At 51.9% G+C, this 12667-nt stretch overlaps 1 protein-coding gene across 4 annotated transcripts in view; it reads right to left on the minus strand.

Moving 5' to 3' along the window:
- Positions 1–12667, minus strand: part of Dpysl2 (dihydropyrimidinase like 2) — a 113478-nt gene that overhangs the window by 51070 nt on the left and 49741 nt on the right. For 2 of the 4 annotated variants that reach the window (XR_013430199.1, XM_005339884.4), the window contains exons 2-3: positions 7904–7992; positions 6035–6219 (exon numbers count right to left, since the gene is read on the minus strand). Coding sequence is in view for 3 of the 4 variants with exons in the window: in XM_005339884.4 (XP_005339941.1) it covers positions 6035–6219; positions 7904–7992 (274 nt within the window). In the remaining variant the exon portion in view is untranslated. Of the gene's footprint in view, positions 1–6034; positions 6220–7903; positions 7993–9863; positions 10082–11253; positions 11584–12667 lie in introns of those variants that run through there. The other 2 variants (XM_005339885.5, XM_040292585.2) reach the window with 2 other exon arrangements.

The raw sequence follows: 12667 nt of genomic DNA on the forward strand, positions 1-12667 counted from the left end.
AGCGTGGGACCCCCTCCATGCGGGGCCTGGGGAGATGAGAGGAGCAGAGGGCAAAGCCCACCCGGCAGCCCGTCGGATACGTGGCTCTCTAATGGCCAGACCACAGGCAGATTCTGTGGTGGAAACTTGGGTCCTGGACTTTGAAACTTGGTCTGATGTGGTCGGGTATTTCAGTAAACACTTTCTAACCCCAGTCAAATGAATGCTGCAAAGGGAATCATCAAGGTATCAATTACAGACACATCCATATTACAGTGTGTGTGTGTGTGTTCACACATGTGTGCCTGTCACCAACAGGGAGCAATCCCAGACGCCACATGGATGAAAAAATGACAAGCAGTGGATGTACCGCAGCGGGGCCCTGAGCCACGTCTCCTGGGGGAGCCTCCCCGCCTCCCTCCCAGGCCTCTGGCCTCCGGAGGCGAGGCTCACAGAGAGACCTGGGACCAGCCCAAAGCATTCTGGGAAGGACTGCTGAGCTCACAGGGTGCTGGGGCACGTGACTTCTCCACCCAAAGCTGCGCTCAGGGAGGACCAGCGTGAGAGCGCGCGGCGGCTAGTGCCCGCGCTTCCCAAGAGCAGTTTAGAGAGAGGGGCTGCCCGTCCCAACCAGGTCGAAGCCTGGGCTCTGGACTTCCCCTTCTGTCTCCCTCCCCAAACCGCTAACAGAGCTGACCCCGGAACTAGGGGGCTGTGGCAGAAGGGGACACTGCTGAGGGAACAGCCACTTCCAATGTAAACACTGTCAACATCAGACACAGACGCCCTCCTTCCCTACCCACCAGCCCAGCAGGCAACCCAGATTCATGGGGGGACTCCTTCACTCAAGCCCGGGTACCAATGGGTGCCTCTCAGCACGGAGACGCTGCCCATTCGTTCTCTGCCGGGCACGGTGGTGCGCGCCATATTCCCAGTGACTCAGGACTGAGGCAGGAGGATCGCAAGTTCAAGGCCAGCCTGAGCAACTTGTAAGACCCTCAAAAACTGAGTGAGACTGACTCAAAACAAAAAGAAATAAGCCTGGGGGTGTAGTTCAGTCCTAAGGCACCCCTGCATTTAAGCCTAATATATTTTAAAAAATAAATAAATAAAAGTCTACCCAGGTACAAAGGTATCAGGAGATGACCGGGAAGAGGGCTAAGAAGGAGCCCGAGAGGAAGCACCCGTGCTGGGCTCCATGGGAAACAAGGAAAGGGCAGAAAAGGCAACGGCGGCACTGGCCGAGCTGACCTGAGTCACGGCTGGACCCGAGGACTAAGCCACATCAAGGGACTCTGACGCTGGGCTGCATTCTCCCAGCAAGAGGGAGCCGCGGCAGGCTTCGGAGGAAGAGGGGACAGGAGCGCAGGTGTGCTGGAGGAAGAGCCCAGCCACAGAGGCCCCCCGAGGAGCAGGGCAGAACTCGGTGAGAGGCAAAGCGCAGAATCGGGGGGTGCCAAGGAACAGGTGCTCGAGACCACACAGGACAAGACTCACAAGCTAAGACTCCAGGGTGGCTCAGGGGTTGGAGCGGCACGACATGGCATGGAGGCTGGCAGCACCACCAAGGTACAAGAGAAGAAGACGAGGATGCCCGGGGACAGGTGAATGAAGGTACTAAAGGCACAACCTGGCAGAGGCACAGAGAAGTGACAGGTCTAGAGTTCCAGCCCTGTGTGACAGCACCTCTTCACCCCATCATGACCAAGACACCCCTCCCACCCCTGCAGTATGGCCAGGAAGTCCCCTTGGGTGTCTGTGCCTGGACTCCGCACTTCTAGGGCCAGCCTGGAGTTCAGGGGGACAGAAAGGACATTCAGAGCAGGGACTCCCAATCCTTGGAGATCTAGAGCGCACAGATCTGGCACGGACTCCTGAGAGCCACAGTCAGCCCTCAGCATCTATAGGTTTTGTGTCCAAAGATTCAACTCAACATGGATCAAATCTAGTCATAAAAACTGCATCTGCGCTGAGCTTGTCTTTAGTCCCTAGAGAACACAGTGTGACCTGTCCGAGGCATAGGCACAATCTGGTGACTTCAGTATGCAGGAGGACGTGGGCAGGTTCCATGCACCTGCCAGGCCGTTTTATGTAGGGACTTGAGCATCCTCAGTCTTTGGTGTCCACAGGGCTCCTGGAATCACCTCCCCAGACACCCAGGGACCACTCGATCTCGTTCGCTCTGTCCTTTCCATCAGCACAGGATCTAGCTCACAGTTTAATTAAAATAGCTCTGGACTTGAGCTAAATGGCATCTCATTCAACGACCACACAGGTGTGTACCCTCTGCCACCTGTTAAGAGAACCGGAAGACCTGGCCAGAGCTGCCAGGGGAAAGATCAGGCAAAAGAAAGCCACCGCGAGGCTCCTCTCAAATTTTCTTGTACTGACCAAGGGTCTACTGTCCTTTCAAACAGTGTCCCGGGTGCCTCGAACAAGTGCCAGATTAAGAGATTTATGGTTTCCACGGACAGATCTGCCGCTTCAGTAGGTGGGGCAGGACCCAGAGAGCAGAATCTCTTAAGATCACTCACACACACACACACACACACACACCCGACATATGCAGGCACAGGGCACTGACCACACCCACACCCGGACAACACACAAATGCTCAGGCCACGCCCTGGGCAGCTTTCCTCTGGCTCTCTAGGGAGAGTAGGGCTCTGGTAGGTCACAGAGATGGGGCTGGTGGTCCCCACAGGATGGGCTGACCGTGACTGCCGCATCTCAGTGCTTCCCACAGGACAGAAGTGCTGACACAGCCACAGTCCACCTTTGTGGCAACTGTCCCCATTTCACAGATGAGGCAACTGAGGCCAAGGTGACAGAGCCAGAAGTGGCACGGCCAGGGCTGCAGGTGTGCATCACGCCTGCCACCTTCCCCAGGGCACAGGGAATGTGTCAGCAAGTGATGCACTGACACCTGACCTTGGTCTTCCCCTCTGCAGAATGGAAGCAGCCATTTCCACCTGCTCCCTGGAGGCTCCAGGGTCCTAACAACTCTGATGACCACGAAGCCCTTGGGGCGGGGGGTCCACAGCATTTCCCCAAGCAACATCCCACCACCCGTGTGACCCCTGGGCCAGTCTGGACACACCTGCAGGCTGAGTCTGGGACCTCCACCCACCCACAGAAAGGTGAAGGGCATTCCCCTGCCCTGCGCCGGGGCCCTCACAAAGATCCTACTGGGCAGCTCCGTAGCAGGCTGTTTGATGGCCATAATATTATTTTCTGCTGCTGACATGTCACCTTTTTTGGGGAACATTTGGCTTCATGTTCCTCATGGGTAAAGCCATGGCAGTCAGAAATGGAACCTCTAGGGTCTGTGGACCTGGGAGACACACAGCCAGCAAAGGGACAGGAGAAGACACATTGGCCAGGGCAGGTGACAAGGCGTAGAGAAAGACAGACGAGAAGGAGGCGGTGCAGGTGTCTTCGAACCAATTTCCTTCTACTGCTTTTTTATGCAGTAGCCCTGGGCACATTGAGTTCGCACCTGAATCTGTCCAAAACTCCCCCAGCCTTTCCTCCCGGCTCCAACAAGCATTCAAGGCGCTGGGTCTCACTGAAGAAGCAGCTTCTCCGTACCAACCAAGCTGGGCTGAATAAGTGCTCTTTGCCAGCCTCCTTCTCTATTAAGGAAGCCCCGGCCACTCACTGACTTGAGGTAAGGCACAAGGCAAGAACAGAAAGCAGAAAATTAAAAAAAAAATCCCAATTTTCTCATCTGTATTGCTACTTCTCCCCTCCGAGGGAACGGCGGGCGGATGGGAATCCTACACGGGTCAGCAACCACAGGGGTGATTTGCAGGAGTGGCTAATATTTCTCACAGGCTACAAAAGCAGTGGAGTTTGGGGTGTGACACCCCTGAGCACACTGCCTCAATTCAGCGTGACGACTCCGATCACGTTCTTGGAGGCTCGCTCATTAAATCCCCCCACTCCTTAGCCAAACGGACTGATCCTGGAGCCATGAGTTCAACGCCTTCGCATTCCCGGCAAGCAGGCCCAGCAGCCGGTTGGACTGCTCGCTCCCCTGACCATCTGCCCATGGGGCCATCTGCCGGCTGTTCCGGGCGCCCTGGAATGAGATGCCTCTCATTGCTGCCCAGAAGGAACCCACCTGGATGAATGGAAAGAAGCCCACAGCCACTGGGGGAGAAGGCCACAAAGAGCTGGGGGGCAGCCAAAAGGGATGTGCCCCTGTGGCGGGGGAAGGCAGGCAGGAAGGGAAACGAAACAGAGCAAGGGGCCAAAGCACGGCCAAGTGCAAGGGCTGAAGAGACACATGCAGGAATGCAGGAGAGGCCGGGGCCTCTCAAGTAACAGGGCCCCTCGGCGTCTGCCAAGAAAAGTGCATTAAGGGTAAAATCTCTCACTGAGCTCAGGGCCTGACCAACTGGGGGAGCTGCAGAGGACTACCAGGTCAGCAAATCCTTCACTGGGCAGATGAGTCACTAAGACACAGAGAAGTGAGGTGACCTGTGCAAGATCACACAGCAGGGCAGAGCTGGATGCGAACCAGACTGCTGACTTCCAGTTGGGAGCATTTCCCCTACAGCAGTGGGCTCCTGCCAGACAACTCCTCCAACCACAGTCGTCACCAACCCCTCACTCGCTCAAGAAATATTACTTACTGACCCTCGGTAATCAACGTCTGCACCCAGAAGGGAGGCAGAGCACCTTGACATGGACCTTCCTGGATGACCAACCCTGAAATGGGCTATGCTCCTCCTGGCTCAGGTGGGACTCCAGACCACCCTGGAGGCAGGGAGGAAAGGCCCACTCGGTCAAGCGGCAGCCTCCCGCACTGGCCCAAGTCCTGGGGTGTGCACAAAGGGCACCCCCAAAGGATGGCATCCACAATCTAGAAGGCGAGGCCTGGAGCTAGGCAGAAATAGTGAGCCTCACCCTTGGAGGCTGTCTCATGGTAAGAAGGAAGGCAAAACAGGAAAGAACTGTCCCGATGCTTCGGAGCTGAAGACGGGGACAGGGAAGGCAGCAGGGAGTGAGCGTGCAATTTGAAATGCAGGGAAATTCCAAGTGGGAGGGGACAGCAGAGCAATGCTGCTCCAGCTCAGGAAAGACAGAAAAAAAGCATCCAGACAGACCTCCAAACCACAGGTCAAAAAGATCATCACTGAAAGACACCAAGTCTGGCTTCTCTGGGGGGTGAAGTTCCTTCCACTTGGACCCTCTTGTGAACCAGACTATTAGCTTTTCATACAAGACAGGAAGTATGTTGACCTTCACTCTTGGAAAATAAAAATCTCTTTTCTAAAATACGTACCTGATGGGCCACCAGGCAGAGTGCCCACCTCCTCAAAACAAAAATGACATTTGCAAAAAGGCCTCTTGGAATCTGGCTGTTCACAAGCAATGCTGGGTCCAGCAAACAGACCTTGGATTTGGCTGAACCAAAACATCACAGCCCTCTGAGCAACACAAAGGGCACCTGGCTGTGGGTACCAGCAGTTTTCATATCTAAAGGACAGTTAGTAGTCTGTGGCTCCTCCACCAAGCAGGGCTGCCTAATTCTTATGTCCAACCCAAGCTAAAGAGCATTTACCGCATTTGATTTTCACGTCAGTGGAACAGAAGTTTCCTGGCTGGGCATTTTATTTGCTGAACCCTGTCCTTATTCCCAGAGGAAGCACTCTTAGGAATCTTTTTATTTTTAATCAAAATCAAATATTTATGAGTGAAGGCTCAAAATAGGTAGCTTTGAAGATGACTTCAAACGCTGTACTTTCACAACCAAATAACATTTTGGGGTCAAAGAAGACAAAAGTCCTCAAGTAGAGAAATCAAGATGCCATTCCTCTCTTCCTACCAAAATTCCTTAGAACCAGATGCTCAAATTCACTGGAGAACACCAAGTTCCACAGAAAACGAGGGCAAGGAAATAAGACAAAGGCGAGCCCACCCAGGCCCTTATTTAGTAGGTCTAACCACTGCTCGGTTCATCAGCTTCTCAAAGCGAGACCCAACCACACAGGCTCGTGTGCTGTCTCACGGCTCTAAGGGTGGTGACAGAGTTGGCGCTTCTTACTGATCATGGTGGTCCCCCCGGCCAGGGCCGCCTTGGTGCCCTGAAAGAAGTCATCGGCAGAGGTCATTCCCTGGTCAGGCATCTGGAAACGAGTGTGGACATCAATTCCTCCAGGAATCACCATTCTGGAATGCGCTTCGATGGTCTTCACCCCTCCTGGCACGATCAGGTTTTCTCCTATTTGCCTAAATAAACAGGGTTGGTGATAAGGGCAGTCAGTAAAATGTGGATTCAAATAAGATCTGACAGCTTATCTTCACTAAGCTCCAAACTATCCTCCGCCATGTGCCGGGGACTCTTCAGAGTCTTGTCATCGTTCATCACCAGAGATCCCTCCGACCCCTCACCCACAAAGGGCGCTGCAGCCAAATAAACTAGGAAACAAAATTTACATAAGGCACCAGAGGCCCCATTCGCAAATTAGCTACCAGAAACCAATAAGGTCAAATGGTAACAAGGCCCCAAGGTATTTATATGTCATCTGACCTTCTTGTAACACACACCATTGAGCTAATTATCCAATAGCAATTTGCTTCAGACCTGAGTGCATTTTCCAAACATTTATTTTTACCATATCCTTTTCAATAGAGAGAAAAACAGAGGTGGGAGGGTGGAGATGGAACCAAAGGGGGAAAAAAGTGAACACTATAACGGCTGCAATCTTTAAATGTGGAAACAGGTGCTTGGCCGTTCAGATAATAAAGGCAGACAAACGAATACTCATCATGTTGGGGACATGATTTGTTTCCAATGTTTAAGAAAATATTTTTACTCTATCTTTCTACTGTCTTAAAAATTAATCAAAGAGGGGTTGATTAGAGTTCTGAGACAAATGAGTGATGAGTAAAAATAGCACTCAGGCCTCCTCCCTTCCAGGCCACTGTCCCTCTGCCAGGCCAAATCATGCTGCCTTATAATTGGGAGCGGAGATGGAACAAGAAAGTCACAGCATTTGAGAGCCCAGAGCTGAGACTGTCACAAGAAACACACATGGAGAAAACATTAAATGTGGAACTGCTCAACCCTATTTTCGGTTCATAAATCAGGGTGTGAGCTTCCAGGCAGCGGGCACATCCAGGTTTCCACTCCTCCGGCTCCCTGCTGCTAGTGCCTGATGAAGGCTGCTTATTTAAAAGATGTCACTGGGTGCAGTGTTTGTCGTTAAGCAGATGTGCTATTTCTCCAGAGCCTGGGAGCTGTCCCAGTAGGAAGGGCATGAGGACACTGGTATGCACTCTGCTCATTTAACCCGCCAGAGTCCAGAAACACCCAGACTCACAACCGTTCTGTTGTTCTCCTGCATGACATAATACACAACATACAAAGGGCAGCCTTATTCGTGACAGTTTCCACTTAAGAGAATAAAAACTAAAATTCCCCCCAGGATTAGGGAGTAATTTGTCTGTGGCACTTGGTAATTAACTTGGTATCCTTCTGTAGCGCCTCTAACTTGGATTCCTGATTGAGGGAGCAGATGTGGTTATCCTGATGAGAGGCTGTACTAGGCATCCGTGCCCTTTGATGGTCCGTTCCAAGCAACTAAATTCTAGGAAACCTTTCACACCGTCAACATACCCTAAAGCAAGTATCTGAGCTGACAACAGAAGATATTTTGTCACCTCCATTAAAAAAATAGGACATTACCAAAGGCATAATGGTGGGGGCGGGGGAGCACAACTTTGAAATCTGCAAATATGAATTCTCAAATTCATTAATTACCACCAATCAAAATGGAACTTAAAACAGATACTAAGTTGGTCACCCTTTGAGTCACTAAATTTAACACTTCATGTGTGAAGGGGTACCAAAGCTTGGGATGGATGGGAGGTAGATAAATACATTATATACATAATAATGAGTTACACTTACTTGATCAACCCATCTTCCATGTATATGTCTGCATAGAACGACTGATCATCATTAACAATTTTACCTCCTTTGATCAGAAGACGATCACTCTGAAACAAAAAGGTAGTAAAGTCACAACACATAACCGACCTATGAGGAACACAGGTGCTAAGTTAAATGAATGCAGGACACATTTGTACTATTCAGAAACGATGTTCCAATGAGCCAGTTTTTGAAAGCTCTGGTGACAAAGGGGAACCTGTACTGAGCAAACAATTTATCATCCAATGAGGCAGAACATACTGGCAAAGCTTATTCTACAAAAATCAACCATTTCTTTCAATTAGACCTTAAACCTGAAAGCAAAAGAAAATGGGGGGGGGGGCGGGATTAAAGAGCAGTGAAAACATTCCAAATAAAGAAGACAATATTTTTTGAATGACTTTTGGCTAAACCTCATTTAAAAAAAAAAAAAAAAAAAAAGGAGGGGGGGGAGGAGAAACACACCCACATGTAGGAAAGTCTTGGCAAGGTCTGTGTCAGGGAAGAGTGACCAAAAGTCTGTTGTCAGGGGATACCCTATACAAACACATTTGGTCCAGCCACAACAAGATTTCAATTCAGAATGTCCTTCTATATTTACATTTATTTTTGAGGCAAATCACAGCAAGCATAGCAGGGAGGGAAGGGACTATGGAAATTACACCATTTTCACTATGTAGTTAAGAAAAAGGCAAAGTTTTATGATACAGTAGATGAGATGGCAAATTTTAAAATCTAACATCACAATAGATTCCTAATGCACTTATATTTTAACTGGTGATATTTGGGCAAAAAAATAAAGGCTGTGTGGCATGGGAAGGCCAGGAATGTAACAAAAATGCCACATTATGCCTCATGGCTATCCCAAATCCTGTTGAAGAAATGGAATGTGAAGGTGGTGTATTCAGTGAATAAGCACCTATTTTATTTCAATCCGGATTCAAGCTTTACAAGCTGAGCCATATATTACCCCTTTAATAAGCAACACATCTCAAATGACAGCATTCATCTTGACAAGTGTTAACCCAAACTAAGCTAAAAACAATACTCACAGCAAGTGCCATCTACATTTATCAGCTACCAAGAAAAAGAAATTACAGAAAATCTTTTATACATCTATAAGCTACTAAAGAGAAAAAAAATGTACATGTCATTCCACATATTTGTTTCTCTGACACACTAAAAATCAAAACGATTTTCATTTTGAACACTGCAGGAGCTTTTTCATCCTGACATAGATACTGGGAAGTCAAATGGAAACAGTGGACAATTCCTAAAACTGATCATGATCAATGTCAATACCTCTACAAAATCCTGTCAGGTACATCAGGCTGTTGCAGCCTCAGAACATGATGGAACAAGATTCTATTCTCATTTGACAGGGAAACTGAGGCTGGGAGATGTTGAGCCTATAATAATCCCTCCTCTCCCAGATTTAGAGCTTCCATTGCCTGGGAGACCAGGAGAAACCCTGCCCTTCACCACCTGCCCCTTAGCCACTGACCTACCTGTTCCTGCCATTACCACGAATCCCCCAGCCAACATCATGTCAAGAAAAAAGCGAAATATCACAGCCCTGTTCATTCCAGTACCTTCTAGAAGGCTTCTTACATAAGAGACTGGCCATGGAAATGGAGGGAGGAAAAACATGCTATGGGTCCTAGGATAATGCAACCAGAATTTTTCAAGGGTGGAGGGGGCGCACTTTTAAAAATCGGTCTTGATTGTTTTCCTATTTTTTTTTCCTCCCCACAACGTCAATGAGAAACGAAACTGCCTCATTTGTTCAAGAAGACAACAAATTATCAGGGGCTTGCTGTAAATCTGCTCCCCACCCCCACTCCCTAGCTCCCCAGACTCCTTCCTCCGGCAGGAACATAGACCGTTGGGTGCTCCATGCGCTATCCTCTGGGATCTGGGGTCTTTGCCTTCAACTCACCTTCCTGAACAACCCAGCGCATCATAGAAAATCTCAAGCGCAGGATCCCTCCCCTGCGCATTTGTTCCCACTTCTCTCCTGCGGATGGGTGTGTCCTTGTGCACGGAGAGGAAGCAGGGGTGCCCGGGGCCACAGGGACAACTAGGGCGAAACACACACCAAATCCAGCCCTAAAGCACCTTTTGGCTGTTTGATTCTTTGGTGTCTGCGTCGGCCTTGGGTTCTACCCGGGAATCAGCTGGCCAACTGCGATTGCACAGCATTATATAACAATGAATCTCCCTGGCTTTCCCCCTCCCTGGGATCTCATTCCAGGATGCAGACATCAGGACTGGGGAGATTTTTCCAGGAAAAGATGGAGAGAGAGTGGGATCAAGAACCGGTGCTCATCCCTGAAGCATCGCGAATTCAAGGCACGGAGGTTTTCCGGTGATGTACAAACCAACAATTCCAGGCCCCAGAACAGCGCCCACACCTCGGGCCGCTGTGATCTTTGTCTGCCTGGGGCCGGCCGGGCCATCTGCTCGGCGCGTCGCGCAGCGCCATTACCTCTCTGAGCCCGGCTCGCCGCTGTCCCCAGCGCCCACCCTCCCAGCCCGCTTTGTATGCGCCAACACGGACGCCTCCCTGGTGGCGGAAGAAGCAGAAAAGACGCAGGAAAGCGAGCCCTGAGCCCTGCCAGGGCCCCAGCCTCAAACCAGAGGGTGAAAAAAAAAAAACAAGAGAACTACCCAAAACCTGTCCCCAGTCAACAAAAAGCCTTGGCCCGGGCCCCCGCCCTCCTCTCCTGCTCATCACGGTGCCAGATTTCCCTTCCCGTTTCCCCATCATTCCGCTACACCCTGCCCTTTTCAGCATCCCTCTGCTGTCATTACGCCTTCGGGCTGAAACCCATCCCTTCTTCCAAGGAGCCGGAGGAAGGATCCAGAAAGCCCTTTATGGGGGGGCGGAAGACACCGGGAGGGAGGATCCATTTCCCCAGCTCCCCATCGCAGCTCCTGAGTCCAGCCTCGCAGCACGCAGCCAGGAGAACAATATCGAGCTTCAACCATGCATATTCAATCTGGCATCCATTTGCTTACACCCCGCAGGCCAGCACTGCAGCATCTCGGGCTGACAATAAAAGGATACAGCGGATCTGGCGCGCTACCTAAAGCTATCTCCACGTACTCACGCTCCTAAATGAATGCCTTGCAAACTACGTGCCTTATAATTCTTTATTATTGCATCTCCCACCACCACCACCCCACTATCGCCTTCATTAGCAACTGAAAAATTTTTTTTAAAAAAGTTAGGTCCCTCTCCATCTCCCTCTTTTAAAAATTCCTTAGATGTTCAGTGCCACAAAAGGTTGCTAGCCGAACGCACATTTCCCGAGTACCCAACTCACCGTGATGCGTGGAATATTTTTCTTCCCCTGATAAGACATCTCTCTCCTGGAAAAAAAATAATTTCAAAAGGGCAGCTTTAAAGCAAAAATTGCTGGGAAGGGGACTTGGTACTTTTTGCAGAATTGAAGAAGGTACAACCGTTTAGCTGGTCTTGCTGGTAGCAATTTCAGGAACGTAAGGGACAAATACAATCCTCTGTTGCTCTTTCTTCCTCTCCTCCAACACAGCCCTAGCTAGGGCGGAAAAAAAGAAAGAGAGAGGGAGAGAGAGAACAGGAGGGAAGGGGGTGGAAATAAACTACAGCAATAAAAGCCTCGGTTCAAGTCAGCCACCCCGGCGCATGCGCCGCCAGCCACTCCCTTTCCTCTCAGGCAAAAGCCATCCGCTTCGAGAGAGGCGAGCACTGATTGGCCACAACCGTGGGATATGCAAATGAGGGAAAGCTGGGAGGGGCGCGGCGCCTGAGCGCGAAATGCTGCAGTGTGCGGTTGAGGGCGGCGGTCGGTGCGTGCGCCCGAGCAGGGAACGCGCCTTTGGCTCCCTTTCTTTGGGCCTGGGCATCCGGGACTGGGGCTGGCAGCAGCCCCAGATGCAGCATCTGCAACGGAGGGACAATGGAGGGGTGGTCGTTTCGAACAGGGGGAGGGGGCACAACCTCAAGACGGAGGGGCTTCGGTGCAGCCCGGGCGGCACGCACACGCCCGCCCGCGCGCCAATCCGCGGAGGCCGCCGCTGCAGCCCGCGTGGGGTGACTGCGCCGAGCCAATGGCTTCGCTGGCGGCGAGCGCGCGACTGCACCGCCGGCCGGCGCCGCGCGGCCCGGGAGGGGCGCCGGGCCTCCCCCGCCCAGCCTGGAGCAAGACTTGCTCAGCCTCCGCCCTGCAGCCGGCTGGGGAATTGAGGCGGCGGCGAGTGCGGGGAAAGGAAGCCGGCGACAGGCTCGCCACCGGCCACGCCCGCCGCCTCCAGCCCCGGAGTGGACGCTGGATGCGGGCTGCTGCGGCCCGGGCCACAGGGCCGGTCGCGCTCCGGGGTGCGTTGTGGCGCGGGCGGGAGGTGAGCCTGCAAAGACGGAATCTGGCCTGCGGCGGCGCGGGCTACCAACATCTGCTGCCTGGAGCTGCAAAGAAAGCCCCGAGCAAGCGCGCGGCATCCGGGAAGGCCGCGGTCCGCGGGGCACGGGAAGCCCCACCCCGAAAGAGCCTTTTGTGCCAACAGGCCACAGTCTGTGAAAGCGTAAATGGCCCTGTGTAGGCCCCTGTGTCCCCTCTTTAATGGCCACGCCCACCCGGAGCCCCTGGGGAAGTTGGGCAGGGGGCGTTCGCTGGTGCCTACAGATCCGTGGAGGAAACGCTGTTGGGATTCCAGCGTCCGCGGAGCCCTAAGGCCTCGTGGCGCTCTTAGCTGGCGCCC

This window comes from Ictidomys tridecemlineatus, chromosome 14, assembly GCF_052094955.1.
Source record: "Ictidomys tridecemlineatus isolate mIctTri1 chromosome 14, mIctTri1.hap1, whole genome shotgun sequence".
Classification (NCBI taxonomy): Eukaryota; Metazoa; Chordata; class Mammalia; order Rodentia; family Sciuridae; genus Ictidomys; species Ictidomys tridecemlineatus.